The following is a 16,391-nucleotide window of genomic DNA, read 5'->3' as shown; positions in this document are numbered from 1 at the left end:
TTTGTGGGTAGTTCATTTAATTTTGCATTTAGTTAGTAATTAATTGGCCTACTTCCTTTACTGTAGTTTTATTTTCTCTGGTGACAGCTATTTAGCCTTAGAAGTGCTTCCATCTAGAGCAATCCCTCCAAAATACAAAGTAGAGATGGTTTGTAGGAGGTAAATTCCCTCAACTTTTGCTTATCTCGAAATTGTTTAATACCTTCAAATGTAAATGATAATCTTGCAAGATAAAGTAATTTTGATTCAATGCCCTTCTGTTTCATTGTATTAAATATATCATGCCACTCCCTTCTGGCCTGTAAAGTTTCTGCTGAGAACTCTAATGATAGCCTGATGGGTTTTCCTTTGTATGTGATCTTTTTTCTCTCTCTGGATAGTTTTAATACTATACTCTGTCCTTGTCCTTGATCTTTGCCATTTTAATTATTATATGTCTTGGTGTTGTCTTCCTTGGGTCCCTTGTGTTGGGAGATCTATGCACTTCCATACCCAGAGAGACTATTTTCTTCCCAGACTGGAGAAGTTTTAAGCAATTATTTCCTCAAAGACACTTTCTATTCCTTTCTCTATCTTTTTCTTCTGGTACCCCTATAATGTGAATATTGTTCAGTTTGGATTGGTCACAGTTCTCTTAATATTCTTTCATTTTTAGAGATCCATTTTTCTCTCTGTGCCTCAGCTTCTTTGTATTGTTCTTCTCTAATTTCTATTTCATTTATCATCACCTCTACCTCATCTAATCTGCTTTTAAATTCCTTCATTGTATTTCATTTTGGATACCGTATTTTTCAAAGTTTCTCTTTCTTGAAGTCCTCCTTGAGGTCTTGAATATTATTCTGTAGATCTGTGGGCATGTTTATGGTTTTTATTTTGAAATCTTTGTCAGGAAAATTTGTAATTTCAGTTTCACTTGGCCCCCTTTCTGGTGTTTGTGGGATTTTGGTTGGTACCAAGTTTTTTTGCCATTTCAAATTTGTATTGGTTACTCTGGAAAAATAACTATGTGTAGGTGGCACCCTCTATTGCCCAGAATCTGTACTCTCTGGAGCTTCTCAGAACCTGTAGTGATGGCAGGGGTCGCATGTGAGCAGCACAGGTGTCTGTCAAGAGGAAAGAGCTCTTTTCTGCTTCCTGGCTACAGTGCCTGACTCCACTGTCAGGGCCAGTGGGCCAAGCATGCAGGGAGGAGACTCTTCATTATGCCCATGTAGCTGCTGTAGGTGGAGCTGACTTCTAGCTGGCCTGGTACAATGGTAGTGGCAGCAAGTTTGTGAACCAATGTTGGCTAGGCAGAAGGAGTGGCAGGCTGTGCATTGTGGTGGGGACCTTGGCACACATCACCAGCCAAGAGGATGGAGAGTCTGAAGCTCCTGAAAGTTCCCAACTTGCTGGGCTGAGTGTGCCAGGACGATTTTGTCCACCTGTCTTTTCTCCTAAGCTGCAAGCTCTGTGTAATTCTTGCCCTTTCAGCAGCCCTATTGCTGTTGGGAAGTCTTTTAAAGTGCCCACTTTTCTTTTTTCCTGGAGTGGCTGGTTGTGGGTATCTGTTCTCCACAAGTGGCTGGAATCTGTCTCTCCAGGTATTCCATCTGTCTTTGCTTTCCAACCCCACTAATCTCCAGAGCACCATGTAATATGGGTCTATGCCCCTGGAGCAGATCTCCAGGGCTGAGTGTTCAGCAGTCCTAGGCTTCTTCCCCCTCCCTGATCCATTTCTCTTCCTTTTGCTGGTGAGCTGGGGAGTCGGGAGGGCTTGGGTCCCACTGGATCACAGCTTTGCTACTTTACCCTTTTCTGGGAGGTCTTCTGTTTTCCCCAGATGTAGGTAGTCTGTCGCAGTCTTCTTTCTAGTTGCTCCTTCAGGATTAGTTGTATTTGCTGTATTTTCATATTATATGTGGTTTTGGGAAGAAGTTTCTGTTCTCACTTCTCACACCACCATCTTTAAGCCTCCTGTTCTACTATTATTATTTTGATTAGTTCTTCTCTGATAGATAAATTAAGAGTAAGAAACATAAGTTTTTATTTTACCTTCACTTATTCCTTCTCTAATGCTCTTTCTTTCTTTGTGTAGATCTGAGTTGCTGACCTATATAATTTTCCATCTCTCTGAAGACTTTCTTTTAACATTTCTTGCAGGGTAGGATTATTGGTAACAATTATTTCTATTTTTATTTGTCTGAGAAAGTCATTATTTCTTCTTCACATTTAAAAGATAATTTCCCAGAATGTTCCTAGTTTTTTCTCTCTCAATGCTTTAAGCATTTCACTACACTCTCTCCTTGCCTGCATGGGTTCTGAGAAGTTGAATATAATGCTCATCTTTGCTCCTCTACAGGTAATGGTTTTTTAAATCTTTCTGGGTTCTTTCAAAATTTCTTCTTTTAATGTTTGATTTTTTGAAATTTGAAGGTAGTATACCTGCTTGATGATCTCTGAGCTTCCTGGATCAATGGTTTGGTATCTGACATTAACTTAGAGGAAATTAGTAGCCATTATTTTTTCAAATATTTCTTCTTTTGCTTTCTCTGTTTCTGGTATTCCATTTACTCATATAATATATACCTTTTATATTTATCCCACAGTTTTTGGATATTCTGGGTTTTTTCAATATTTTTTCTCTTTATTCTTTCAGTTTTGGAAGTTACTATTGACATATCTTCAAGCTCAGAGATACTTTCTCTAGCCAATTCCAGTTTACTAATCAGCTCAGCAAAAGCATTCTTTATTTCTCTTACAGTGTTTTAGATCTCTAGCATTTCTTTTTTATTCTTAGAATTTCCTTCTCTCTGCTTGCATAGCCAGCTGTTCTTGCATGTTGTCTACTTTTACCATTAGAGCCCTTAGGGTATCATAGTTGTTTAAAATTCCTGGTCTGATAATTCCAGCATCCCTGCCATAGTTGAGTCTGGAGTTAGGCTCTGATAAAACCCTAGTAGGTTAGGGTCTTCTAAAATGGTTTATTTTGAGGGCAGGACTCTTAAGAGCAGAATGTTCTGGTGTATTTCAAAATGGTTATTTCTCTCCCTGCTGGAAGGTCTAGGGAATTTTTCTCTGATATTCACTGTGATAACTTGGTAGAGTTCCTGGAGGTAAAACAAGTATGAGAGACATGCTATAGCTGGGCCCTCCTGGAGTTTGTAACTCTCAGACTTGCCTGCACTGATGATGCAGCAATTTATTCATTACAGTTCAGGTTGTCCTATATTGGTACTGGTTTTGGGGGAGGTTTCTGCTCAGATAAGTTGCAACCCAGTTTCAGGGGTGGTGCTTTGCCCTGTGACCTTACTTTTTTGAGGGATCTGGTGGAGTTGTTGATTTTTCACTTTGTTCAAGCTTTTAACTTGTTGTTAGGATGGAGTGGTGACTTCTAAGCTCCTTACATTCTGGATTGGAATTCCAAAGTCCCCCATATTATTTAATTTTCACATGAGAATCCCAAGAGATTGGTGGGATTATTTAGTAGAAGAAGACAGAATCTATGTGAGGAGCCAGAATCTGAGCCGAGACCTGACCTTGAGGTGACTCCAAAGCTGATCCTCTTTATCAGAACACAACACTTAACTTTGAGGTACCTGGTATTCTGTTTAATTGTTGATAACTTTCCAGGGGACAAGATATCTTTGCCATCTTTACCCATACATTCTAAGGTAGCACATTTTTAGGGTCTAACAAGTCCCTTTTGACTTTCAATATGCTTCTCTTCAGGTGACTGTGGACATTCCTTTGTGTACACCTTTGAGGCAATGAGAACAGGCTTTTGGCACTATCTTAATACTATCCTTCCTCATTTCCTTCAGTATTTTGGATCTAGCCCTCTTAATCCATAAGGGAAAACAACTTAAAAAATAATATACATATGTGTCCAGGACCAAAAAAGAGTATAGTTACCACCAAGATAGATATATACGGGGAGAACTTACAGTAGATTCTCTTGTAAACTCCATTATCTGCATGCCAAATTGCCTTAATGCCATATTCTACTGTGATTTGTTCCACTCTTATCCCAAACCAACCTGGAATCACTTAACCAAGCCCCTAGCTGGTGATTTCAGGACTAAAGAGATGATCTGGCCATCACACCTACTTTCTTAGATGGCCCTATATTAAGTACAGTGATCATAGAGAGATGTGGGGAATTTTACAGCATGTTCTCCAGCCAGCAAGATAAACAAGGCATGAAAACAATCTGATTTATGAGATAGTGGGGTAGTTATAGTGGCAGATGTTATCTTATTAATGATTTCTCTAGTTTCAAACTTTATTTTCAAGGCTGCTTATTTATTCTTTCATACTACCAAGGACAATTTGGTACTGATATATTCTCATCTTATTTCTGATTGAGGAGATTAATGGGACCAAAGTTATAGACTAACTGCAAATTAAAAGAGGCTTCAACAAGTGGTGTGTGAGGCAATAGTTCTGTGATCCAGCAGTGAAATTCCAGGGAGTGAGGTTCTAGCAAGTGCACAGAGCTCTGCTGACTGTGATGCTGAGTCACAGAGGCATGAAGTCTGGGAAATAGGCCAGAGAAGAACAAAATCTGTCTAGAAGAGAAAAATCTTAAAATCTATCAGAAGAGGACTAGATCCAAAATCCCAAGGGAAATGAGCAAGGATAATGTAACAACAGATACAAAGATTTATTTAGGACATTGATTTCCATTCCTAACTTTCCTGATGTCTTCAAGTGTCAGACCTTATTCAACCAGGTGCCCCTGCTCTAGAAGTCTGTTTTTACTGACTACTGATCTGGAGAGTTTTTACTCTGATAGGGCATCTATTAATTTTTCCACCTCTATTTTCATCCATTTGTCTTTGGTCCATCTGTCCATCCATCCATCCAACAAATGTTTATTGAGATGCTGCTATATACCAAGCCCAGTACCAAGTATTCAGTTTTTTGCCTGGAGCCATGTACAATCTATTTGTAGAGAGAGACATGTAAATAAGTAAATAAATGTAACACGTTATAGTAAGGGTTGCAATAGTGGAATGTGCAAAGTACAATATGAAGCACCTAACAAGTAGCCAAGGTAAGAATACGTGACATTTGGACAAGATCTTGAAAGATTAATGTGAATTTATGAATTTTCCAAACAACAATAATAAAAACAGTAATGTTTCTTAAATTTGCACTAGGTGCTAAGAATTATGCTCTGAACTTTACATACATTATCTGACTTGGTCTTTCTCTCAGTCTTGTGGGCTACACAGTATAACCCCCATTTTACAGAAGAAGCACAGAGAGATTGCAAAACTTTCACAATTCTCACAGCTTGTCAATGTCAGTTCTGACTGTTAAAGCCATGTCTCTATGGCTCCAAAGCCTATATTTTCAACTATATTATTTCTTTATTATCTACAGACAATTTTTGTTGGGAAATATTTTATTCTGTCCAGAGTGCAAATTTCTATCATTTGATGGCAATATATAGGAATGCAAAAAATTTAATCCACTAGCTGTTTCAATCATTATTGATCTGCTCTTTGACGATCTTTTTTTCTCAGAGGAGGATTTCAGCCAAGAGAATGGCATATAAAAGGTAGGGAGGCAAAAAAGAGCATGGCACACTTGAGGAAGATGAAGGTTTTAGGGGACCTGAAGCACAAAGACAGGATGGGGCCAAGGCAGGAAGGCATTCATGTCCTGTGGTGTGAGCACGTCTTCCTTCTGTGGGCACACTCAGAAGTCTGGTGCTAGCTGTCTTTCCTTACAACCTGGAGAACTGGATCAGGTCCCAACTGATCTCGGCAACAGACCGGCAGCCTAAAAGAATAATGCAGTTAGAAAGCCCATTTCTCTAAAACACCAATGACCCACCCCATCATGGGTATGGGATGACCCAATGGGAACAAGCCTGACTCGATCTTTGTGTTCACTCTGGTAAAATGTTATGTATACAGGATGAGAATGTAATTGCATTGGGAATTCCTTTGTGAGCCTGTGCCTTTGTCCTCTTTTATCACAGCCATGTCAAAGTGACATGGTAAAAATGTAGAAACACTATTAGTAATTTTAAAAAAACAATTCATGTGTGTAATAGATACATGACCTTTAGCTCAGTCCTGATAAGGCTTAGGAATATCAGAAGTATCTGTCGGGGAGGAATATGACTCAGGAATAGCAGAAGAGATGGGCTATTTCATACAGCAACTGCCTTCTAAGGGAAAAAAGTTCTATGAAATGAAATACACTTTTTTAGTGGTAGATCTTAGGTAAAAGGCAAAGTTAGGACTGTAGGTGAGATTAGACACTGGGATTGATGAGAGTAAACTCCAGATGAGAAGTAAGAGGAGAAGGGAAGGAGAGGAGCTAGCATGATGGACTAGAGAATTGTGGGCTCCAGCGGCCAGGGAGAACCCCCGGTGATGAGAAGGCTGAAAGGATTCAGTGTAGCCTGTGAGCTGTTTAACTTGGAGTTCTTCTCACGTGGATGGTGTATGCATGTCTACCTCTCAGAACATAACCTGAGTAAAATGTATTACTCACAAAAATACAAGTAATGAGAGGGTCGTTTCTTAAAAATGGAGCAGACAAAAAAGTTGAATTTCATGTGTAAGTTGATTGTAGTGGACAGAAACAGCAGGCATGGGAAATACTCTGTAAATTGAACTAATTCTGTAAAGGCAGGAAATCGGAGCCAGAGTGGCTGTCCTCAGGACTGACGAAGAGGAGAGCTCTGGGGTCTGCGGGGCAGAGAGCCATGGGGCTCCAAAACTGGCAGACCTACCCAGGGGGCACAGTGATGCTAAAATAAAATATTTGGTTATACACTGTAGTAAAAATAATATCTAAAGTATGTAAAAATGTCCCAGTAGTAGCATCAAAACGTTATGATTCCATTCTGAGACAGTTTGAAGCATCCATTCACTTATAAGTCCCGGTGATATTTGTGACATCCAACATGCCAGTGAAAGCTCCCATCTGGTTGGTTTCTGGGTCCCACACAGGAATAAGGACACACTACCTTGCACTTGAGAGAGGTTCAGTAAAAGTTTGAGAGAGAATACAAATTATACTTTATTCCTGCTTTTTCATTAGGAACAGATTTAAATTAAAATGTTTTGGCTGGTTTAAAGTGGTATGGGTAATTCCAAACAAAGCTCAAGAAGAGTCACGGGGGAGGGATCGGGACGGGTGGGTGAAACAGGTGAAGGGAATAAAGATGCATAAAGCCCCAACCATAATTAAATTAGTAGAAATGAAAGTACAGCATAGAGAATATAGTCGCTAGTTCTGTAACATCTTTCTGTATTGACAGATAGTAACTACACTGGTTGGGTGAGGACTTAATAATGTAGATAACTGTTGAGTCATTATGTTGTATATTTGAAACCAATATAATACTGTGTATCAACTATACTTCAATAAAAAATATATCAAAAAAAATTCACATGCTTTTCTAATTCAGCTTTCTCCCTTTATGAGGGATGAGACCTTAGTGAGGTCTGTGCAGCCTTCTGTTGATATGATTTATATGTGGACATTTTTGGTTTTCAAACCTTCCTATAATTTCAGCAATTGGACTCATGATTAGCAAAACATTACTTGTAAAATTATTTGGTCCTCTGCAATAGTGCAAAAAGGGTTCTCCTCCCAGGGTTGTGATGTCATCAGTCATAAAGAAAAAAAAATCACACTTTTCCAGGGGAATTAGGAGAGAGAAGTCATGCTGACCACTGACTCCTGTGTGCTGATTTTGTGTAAGGTGTCTTACATGCATTGTGTGGGGACCAGCCAAGGGGTGACAGAATCTCTGGGATTCCACACTATGAGTTTATATTTATAGTGAGTTCCACCCAAAGCACAGACCCCCACCTAAGGCCCTAGGGACTAGGCTGGGGGATCGTCTCTTACACAGAGGATGCCAAGGAAACCTCGGTTTCCTCCCATTTCTCTTCCTCCCAGAACCCTCTTCTCTGTCCCAAGTTTGGTTGTGACTACTAATCTTTCATTATGTTTAAAACTCCACTTTCACTATAGAACAATTACAAGGAGTATGAAAAATCAGGCATGAAACGCTCATAATCCTGTTTTTTCTTTTTTTCTCCCCTGTTCCTTTTTAAAAAGGCTGTTTCTACACTTTTTATTTCAGAAAAGGATTTCTCAGTCATCATTTACGCCCCAGCGTTGTTAAGTATAAACTTTTGGTGGGATAAAAAAGCTTGGTTATTGTGAATTGCCCCAACAGGCATCTGTTAAAAGAAGTTTGGAAATTTCACAAGGATGGGAGAAAATACTTGAGGGATCAGGAGAAGTCATCTCAACCTCCTAGAATTTACAGAAGCTCATAGGTTTCCCTGTCCTCTTCCCCCTCCCTCATGGGGGTAAAAGACACCAATATGATGTCAGTTCACATGTACCCTCAGTGACATTGGGCCATTTATTGACTTACCTTCACAGGCTTTGAACAGCATGGCTCTGGTCCAAAGCTAAAGGTGCTGGTTCTCAATACATTGACCTATTGCCCTTTTGTCTCCTTTAATCTGCCCAGTGGAAAGTAGGCTGGTGCTGGTGTTAACGCTGATCCAATTTTCCTAGCACATACTACTCAAGACCAAAAGTTTGAGTTCATGGCCCCAGTGGTCACTGAGTACAAGATATTTGTCTAAATACCAGAATAAACCCAGACTTGAGAAGACCTGTGTGTCTTGCGTGATGTCCAGCACATGGCAAATTCTTGGTAACAACTATGGAAATAAGTTAATGGGATGAAAATGGTCTCGATTTCCCTTCAGGCCTCTTGATTCTTTATATCCTTACTTCTCAAGAAGGTCTGTGTTATTACCAAATTTTAGAATTGAGGAGAGAGTGAGGTCTTCATCTGGTCTGTCCTTAAAAATCGCAATCAATAACCATCTACAGCCAACACAGACAGTCAAAGACAGAGCTCTCAGCCTGTCTACTTGAGTAGGATAGTTCTCTATGAGACAGCTCCAAGCATTTTAGGGCATTGAGCATCCCTGGACCCTGAGCACTAAATACATGCAGTACCCATCCTGCAGTCATTGTGCCAAGTAGAAAGAACAAAAGCTAAAAACCCAAGGAGCCATCTCCCCAGCTCCACCATGCTTCCTCTTTGACATAATTTCTCAGCTTGTCACAGTCCATGAATACTACTTAAAAGATGGCACTAAGAAAAACATCCAACAACCTGAAATGATCTGAACAGGCCTGAGTAAAACTGGATCTTCCTTCCTATGATTTGAAACTGCACTGGCTTTTGTAGCAAATGTACCATATTTGGAGTTTGTGCTTTATCTCTGCCCGGGGTATTTATTCTCTGCTCTCTCTTCTGGGAAGCCACTAGGTCAGGGAGAGGGGAGCTAGAAGGAGGGGTCACCCTTCCTGTTCTTTAGACCTCCTGCCTTTAGCCCCAAATCAAGAAAACAATTTTAAAAACTTACCTGTAAGGGTCATGGAAGTATGGAACTCATTTTTTAAAATCTTCAAAACTTCCTCGACACCACGTTCACCCTGCTCCCAAGGCAGAGAGAGAGGGAGACAAAATGGGGTGTGAAGGAACATTCTGACCTTGTGCTGAGTATAAAATCTAGGTGTGCTCAGAGCTGCTCTGGGGAGGATGGGAAATATCTGTGAAATCAGAACCACACTGAAAATAAAGGAAAGCAAAGAGGAAAAGATGGGGGAGAGAGTTCTTGAAAAGTTGCAGCATGCTGCAGGGGAAGCATGCATGTTCCTGTGAATGCTAACGGTCCTTCAGGAATTTGTAGCACCTCAAAAACCAGCTAAGCTTGGGCATGAATGCACAGAAAAGCATGGAATCTAGATAAAGATGGTATCTTTTCCCAGTTGGCTTCACTTTGCCACACTTACCTTGCAGGCAAGACCCCATAGGATTGGTCTTCCCAGAAAAATGCACTTAGCCCCAAGGGCCAGGGCCTTTAGCACATCATTGCCGGTACGGATCCCACCATCTAGGTACACTTCCATTTTTCCTCTCACAGCCGCCACTACTTCTGTCAGGGCATCGATCTGAAAAGGAGAGAGACATAGCTCAAGAGATTTCCATTTTGACCCTCAGGGTGTCCTGGGACAGTGGTGCCCCCTCCATATGGGCTAGGGACCAAGAAGTCTAAGCCAAATGATGTCTAGTAGTTGCTTTCCTGACCCATGCTGAAGCTGCTGGCACCTATCAAAGCAGGGCAGTTATGTTCCAAGGCCCAGGGACTTTCTGTAGGCTCTTCCCACTGACATCGTTTGCCACGACAGGGTGTGCCTCCCCTGACTCGCTTGTTTGGATGTCTGCAGGTTGGAAGAAACTCTTGGTTCCTCTTCATGTCCTAAATTGGCCATTTCCCATTTGGAGTGTTCATTTTAATGTTCTTTTTAATAATTCTTTGACTTTCGATTTTTTCCCACCTTTTCTGTTTCTCGATGGGTGCAGCTAGAAATGCTGTCTGTTGCTCTCAAGTCTTTTTAGCAAAACAAGCATGACTGGCAGTGGCCCAGGTGTCTGGACTGCAGCCTGTCTTTGTAACTGGGCTACACATTGTTCATTGCATGTCACATTTAAGGCAACCGCTCTTGACTCTCTTCTGGGTTATCTGAGGTGTAGGATAGGAATGAAGCTACAACCCTGTGAAAGTAGAGCTGAAGCTTTTGAAAGGCAAAACAAAAGCAGCTTATCACTTACTCTTTTCCCTTGGTCTCAGGAGGAAACACAGGTAGTGTTAGATATGGAACCTTCTAAAGATGGGAACTTCACTCAAAGACTCATACCCATTCCATGGGGGGATCTTGGGTGAGAAGAGAGAGGCACTGATGCAAACACAAAATTTACTGGGTGCCAAAACTCTTGGCAAAATAATATCTGAATGTGATATTTAAAAAATCAAATGGCTGGAGGATTAAAGATGGCAGCGTGAGAGGTGAGACAGAGACTTCCTCCTAAAACTGCATATAATATGAAAATATAATTAATACAACTAATTCTGAGAAAGCAACAGGAAGGAGGACTGCGCCAGACTGCACACACCTGGAGAAAAGAGCAGACCTCAAGTAACAGGGTAATGTACCAAAGCTGTGGCCCGACAGGACCCAAGCCCTTCCCCCATACCAGCTCACCAGCGGGAGGAAGAGAAACTGAGTGGGGAGGGAGTAAAGGCCTGGGACTGCTGAATACCTAACTCTGGAGATCTGCTCTGGGAGTACAAACCTACATTTCATGGTTCTTGCATGAGACTCTTATGATTACGGGGTTGGAAAGCTAAGACAGGCACAATTCCTGGAGAGACTGAGATTCCAGCCACTTGTGGAAAGCAGGGATCCATATCTGGCTTCTCTGGGACAAAAGCTTATACCTGTGTGCTCAGCCCACTGGGTCAGGCAGTGGAGAGAGGCATAGTGGCCGGGAAGCAGGAAACAGCTCTTTCCTTCCCCCAGGCACCAATCCCACTTCCCTGTGGCACCTGACATTGCTTCAGGGGCTGAGCAGCTCCAGAGAGTAGAGCTTCTGGACAATAGAGGGCACCATATACAAATATGAAACCACAAAGGAACCTGGTCCAGAGTAAAATTATTAATACAACTCCCAAGAAAGATTTAAATGACACGGACCTCCTGACTCTTCCTGAAAGGGAGTTCAAAATAAAAACCATTAACATGCTAGTGGTATGGAAAGATATTCAAGAATGCAGGAATAAATTCTGGTTGGAGATCCAGTCATTGAAGAGCACAATGGAGGGTATTAAAAGCACTATTGGATATGGTGAAGGAAACGATAAATGAAATAGAAGCTAGAGAAGAGGAATACAAAGAAGCTGAGACACAGAGAGAAAAAAGGATCTCTAAGAATGAAAGAATACAGAGAGAACTGTGTGATCAATCCAAATGGAACAATATTTGCATTATAGGGATACCAGAAGAAGGGGAGAGAAAGGGATAGAAAGTGTCTTTGAGGAGGTAATTGCTGAAAACTTCCCCAATCTTGGGAAAGAGATAGTCTCTCAGGCCATGGAGATTCACAGATCTCCCAACACAAGGGACCCAAGGAAGAGAACACCAAGACACATAGTAATTAAAGTGGCAAATATCAAAGATAAGGACAGACTATTAAAAGCAGCCAGAGAGAGAAATAAGATCACATACAAAGGAAAGCCCATCAGGCTAACATCAGACTTCTCAGCAGAAACCTTACAGGCCAGAAGGGAGTGGCATGTTGTATTTAATGCAATGAAGCAGAAGGGCCTGGAACTAAGGTTACTTTATCTGGCAAGATTATCATTTAAATTTGAGAAAGGGGTTAAAAATTTTTCAGATAAGCAAAAGCTGAGAGAATTTACCTCCCACAAACCATCTCTAAAGTCTATTTTGGAGGGACTGCTATAGATGGAAGTGTTCCTAAGGTTTAATAGCTGTCACCAGAGGTAATAAAATCACAGTAAAGAAAGAACAGCTAATTACTAAGCAAGTGCTAAATTAAATTAACTATCCACAAAGTCAATCAAGGGATAGTGAAACAGTACAGAATACGATACCTAATATATAAAGAATGGAGGAGGAAGAAAAAGGAGGGAAAAAAGAAAAGAACCTTTAGATTGTGTTTGTAATAGCATATTAAGTGAGTTAAGTTACACTCTTAGATAGTAAGGAAGTTAACCTTGAACACGAATCTAAAGTCTGCGATGGCAATAAGTACATACCTATCAATAATCACCCTAAATGTAAATGGACTGAATGCACTGATCAAAAGACATAGAGTCACTGAATGGATAAAAAAAACAAGACCCATCTATATGCTGCCTACAAGAGACTCACTTTAAACCCAAAGACATACACAGACTAAAAGTGAAGGGATGGAAAAAGATATTTCATGCAACTAACAGAGAGAAAAAAGAAGGAGTTGTAGTACTTGTATCAGACAAAATAGACTTCAAAACAAATAGAGTCACAAGAGACAAAGAAGGACATGACATAATGATAAAGGGGTCAATCCAACAAGAAGATATAACCTTTACAAATATATATGCTTCCAACACAGGAGCACCTACATATGTGAAACAAATACTAACTGAATTAAAAGAGGAAATAGAATGCAATGCATTCATTCTAGGAGACTTTAACACTCCACTCACTCTGTAGGACACATCAACCAGACAGAAAGTAAGTAAAGACAAAGAGGCACTGAACAAAACAAAACATTAGAACAGATGGACCTAACAGACATCTACAGAACTCTACACCCAAAAACAGCAAAATACACATTCTTCTCAAGTGCACATGGAACATTTTCAAGAATAGATCATATACTAGCCACAAAAAGAGCCTCAGTAAATTGAAAAAGTAAATGGACAACTTTCTAGAAAAATATAACCTTCCAAGGCTGACCAAGGAAGAAATAGAAAATCTGAACAGACCAATTACCAGCAACGAAATTGTACTGGTAATCAGAAAACTAACTAAGACCAAAACTCCTGGACCAGATGGCTTCATCACTGAATTTTATCAAACATTTAGTGAAGACCTAATACCCATCCTCCTTAAAGTTTTCCAAAGAGTAGAAGAAGAGAGAATACTTCCAAACTCATTCTATGAAGCCAGCATCACTCTAATACCAAAACTAGGCAAAGACACCACAAAAAAAGAAAATTACAGACCAATATCCCTGATGAACATAGATGCAAAAATACTCAACAAAATATTAGGAAACTGAATTCAAAAGTACATCAAAAAGATCATCCATCATGATCAAGTAGGATTTATGCCAGGGAATGCAAGGATGGTACAACATTCAAAAATCCATCAACATCGTCCACCACCAACAAAAAGAAGGACGAAACACACACGATTATCTCCATAGGTTCTGAAAAAGCACTTGACAAAATTCAACATCCATTCATGATAAAAACTCTCAACAAAATGGGTATAGAGGGAAAGTACCTCAACATAATAAAGGCCATATATGACAAACCCACAACCAACATCATACATAACAGTGAGAAGCTGAAAGCTTTTCCTTTAAGATCAGGAACAAGACAAGGATGCCCACTTTCCCCACTTTTATTCAATATAGTACTGGAGGTCCTACCCAAGGGGATCAGACAACATGAAGAAATAAATGGCATCCAGATTGGCAAGGAAGAAGTTAAACTGTCCCTGTTTGCAGATGATATGATATTGTACATAAAAAATCCTAAATAATCCACTCCAAAACTACTAGATCTAATATCTGAATTCTGCAAAGTTGCAAGATACAAAATTAATACACATAAATCTGTGGCATTCCTATACACTAACAATGAACTAGCAGAGAGAGAAATCAGGAGAACAATTTCATTCACAATTGCATCAGAAAGAATAAAATACCTAGGAATAAACCTAATCAAGGAAGTGAAAGACTTTTACCCTGAAAACTACAAGACACTCTTAATAGAACTTAAGGAAGATACCAATAAATGGAAACACATCCCGTGTTCATGGATAGAAAGAATTAATATTGTCAAAATGGCAATCCTGCCTAAAGCAATCTATAGATTCAATGCAATTCCTATCAAAATACCAACAGCATTCTTCAATGAACTAGAACAAATAGTTCTAAAATTCATATGGAACCACAGAAGACCTCGAATAGCCAAAGCAATTCTGAGAAGGAAGAATAAAGCTGGGGGCATTACGCTCCCCAACTTCAAGTGCTACTGCGAAGCCACAGTAATCAAGACAATTTGGTACTGGCACAAGAACAGACCCATAGACCAATGGAACAGACTAGAGAGCCTGATATAAATCCAACCATATACAGTCAATTAATATATGATAAAGGAGCCATGGATAAACAATGGGGAAATTACAGCCTTTTCAACAGCTGGTGTTGGCAAAACTGGACAGCTACATGCAAGGGAATGAAACTGGATTATTGTTTAACCCCATATACAAAAGTAAACTCGAAATGGATCAAAGACTTGAATGTAAGTCATGAAAACATAAAACTCTTAGAAGACAACATAGGCAAACATCTCCTGAATATAAGCATGAGCAACTTCTTTCTAAATGCATCTCCTTGAGAAAGGGAAACAAAAGCAAAAATGAACTCATGGGACTATATCAAACTAAAAAGTTTCTGCACAGCAAAGGACACCATCAACAGAACAAAAAGGTACCCTACAGTATGGGATAATATATTTGTAAATGACATATCCAACAAGGGCTTAACATCCAAAATATATAAAGAACTTACACACCTCAACACACAAAAAGCAAATAACCCAATTAAAAAATTGGCAGAGGATATGAAGAGACAGTTCTCCAAAGAAGAAATTCAGATGTCCAACAGACACATGAAAAGATGCTCCTCATCACTAATCATCAGGGAAGTGAAAATTAAAACCACAATGAGATATCACCTCACACCAGTAAGGATGGCCAGCATCAAAAAGACTAAGAACAACAAATGCTGGTGAGGATGCGGAGAAAGGAGAACCCTCCTACACTGCTGGTGGGAATGTAAGCTAGTTCAACCATTGTGAAAAGCAATATGGAGGTACCTCAAAACGTAAAAATAGAAATACTATTTGACCCGGGAATCCCACTCCTTGGAATTTACCCAAAGAATACAACTTCTCAGATTCCAAAAGACATATGCACCCCTATGTTTATCGCAGCACTTTTTGCAATAGCCAATATACAGAAGCAACCTAAGTGTCCACCAGTAGATGAATGGATAAAGAAGATGTGGTACATATACACAATGGAATACTATTCAGCCATAAGAAACAACAAACCCTACAATTTGGAACAACATGGATGGAGCTGGAGGACATTATGCTCAGTGAAATAAGCCAGGTGGAGAAAGACAAATGCCAAATGATTTCCCTCATTTGTGGAGTATAACAGTGAAGCAAAACTGAAGGAACAAAATGGCATCAGACTCAGAGACTCCAAGAATGAACTAGTGGTTAACAAAAGGGAGCGGTATATGAGATGGTAGGTGGGGAGGGAGGGAGAAGGGGACTGAGGGGTACTATGTTTAGTACACATGGTGTGGGGGACCACGGGGAGAACAGTGTAGCACAGAGAAGGCACATAGTGGATCTGTGGCATCTTGCTGCACTGATGGACAGTGACTGCAATGGGTATGGGTGGGGACTCAATAATATGTGTAAATGTAGTAACCATTGTTTTTTCATGTGAAACCTTCATAAGAGTGTATATCAATCATACTTTAATAAAAAATTAAAAAAAAATCAAATGGCTATCCCTGCCCCGTGAGCTGGGGGCTTGTTTTCATGAATAAAGTGTTATTGGATCCAGGGCCAGAATTAGGATGAGATAAATGAGGTGGGGTTATTCAAGTGAGGGTAAAAATCCTGCCTTTATTTAAAATGTTGGTATTTTGTTTACCATGGATTTGTTTTTTGGCATTGATT

General features: G+C 39.9%; 1 protein-coding gene across 3 annotated transcripts in view; it reads right to left on the bottom strand.

The window, feature by feature from the left end:
- HAO2 (hydroxyacid oxidase 2) overlaps window positions 1–16,391 on the bottom strand; it is a 262,966-nt gene that overhangs the window by 230,165 nt on the left and 16,410 nt on the right. For 2 of the 3 annotated variants that reach the window (XM_036924439.2, XM_036924440.2), the window contains 3 exons: window positions 9,844–10,002; window positions 9,414–9,483; window positions 5,068–5,772 (listed from right to left, as the gene is read on the bottom strand). In XM_036924439.2, coding sequence (XP_036780334.1) covers window positions 5,717–5,772; window positions 9,414–9,483; window positions 9,844–10,002 — 285 coding nt within the window. In that variant the 3' untranslated portion in view covers window positions 5,068–5,716. Of the gene's footprint in view, window positions 1–5,067; window positions 5,773–9,413; window positions 9,484–9,843; window positions 10,003–16,391 lie in introns of those variants that run through there. The other variant, XR_008997106.1, reaches the window with a different exon arrangement.

This window comes from Manis pentadactyla, chromosome 4 (genome assembly GCF_030020395.1).
Source record: "Manis pentadactyla isolate mManPen7 chromosome 4, mManPen7.hap1, whole genome shotgun sequence".
Taxonomy (NCBI): Eukaryota; Metazoa; Chordata; class Mammalia; order Pholidota; family Manidae; genus Manis; species Manis pentadactyla.
The sequence above is the reverse complement of the archived record's forward strand: the minus strand, read 5'-3'. Positions and strand labels throughout refer to the sequence as shown.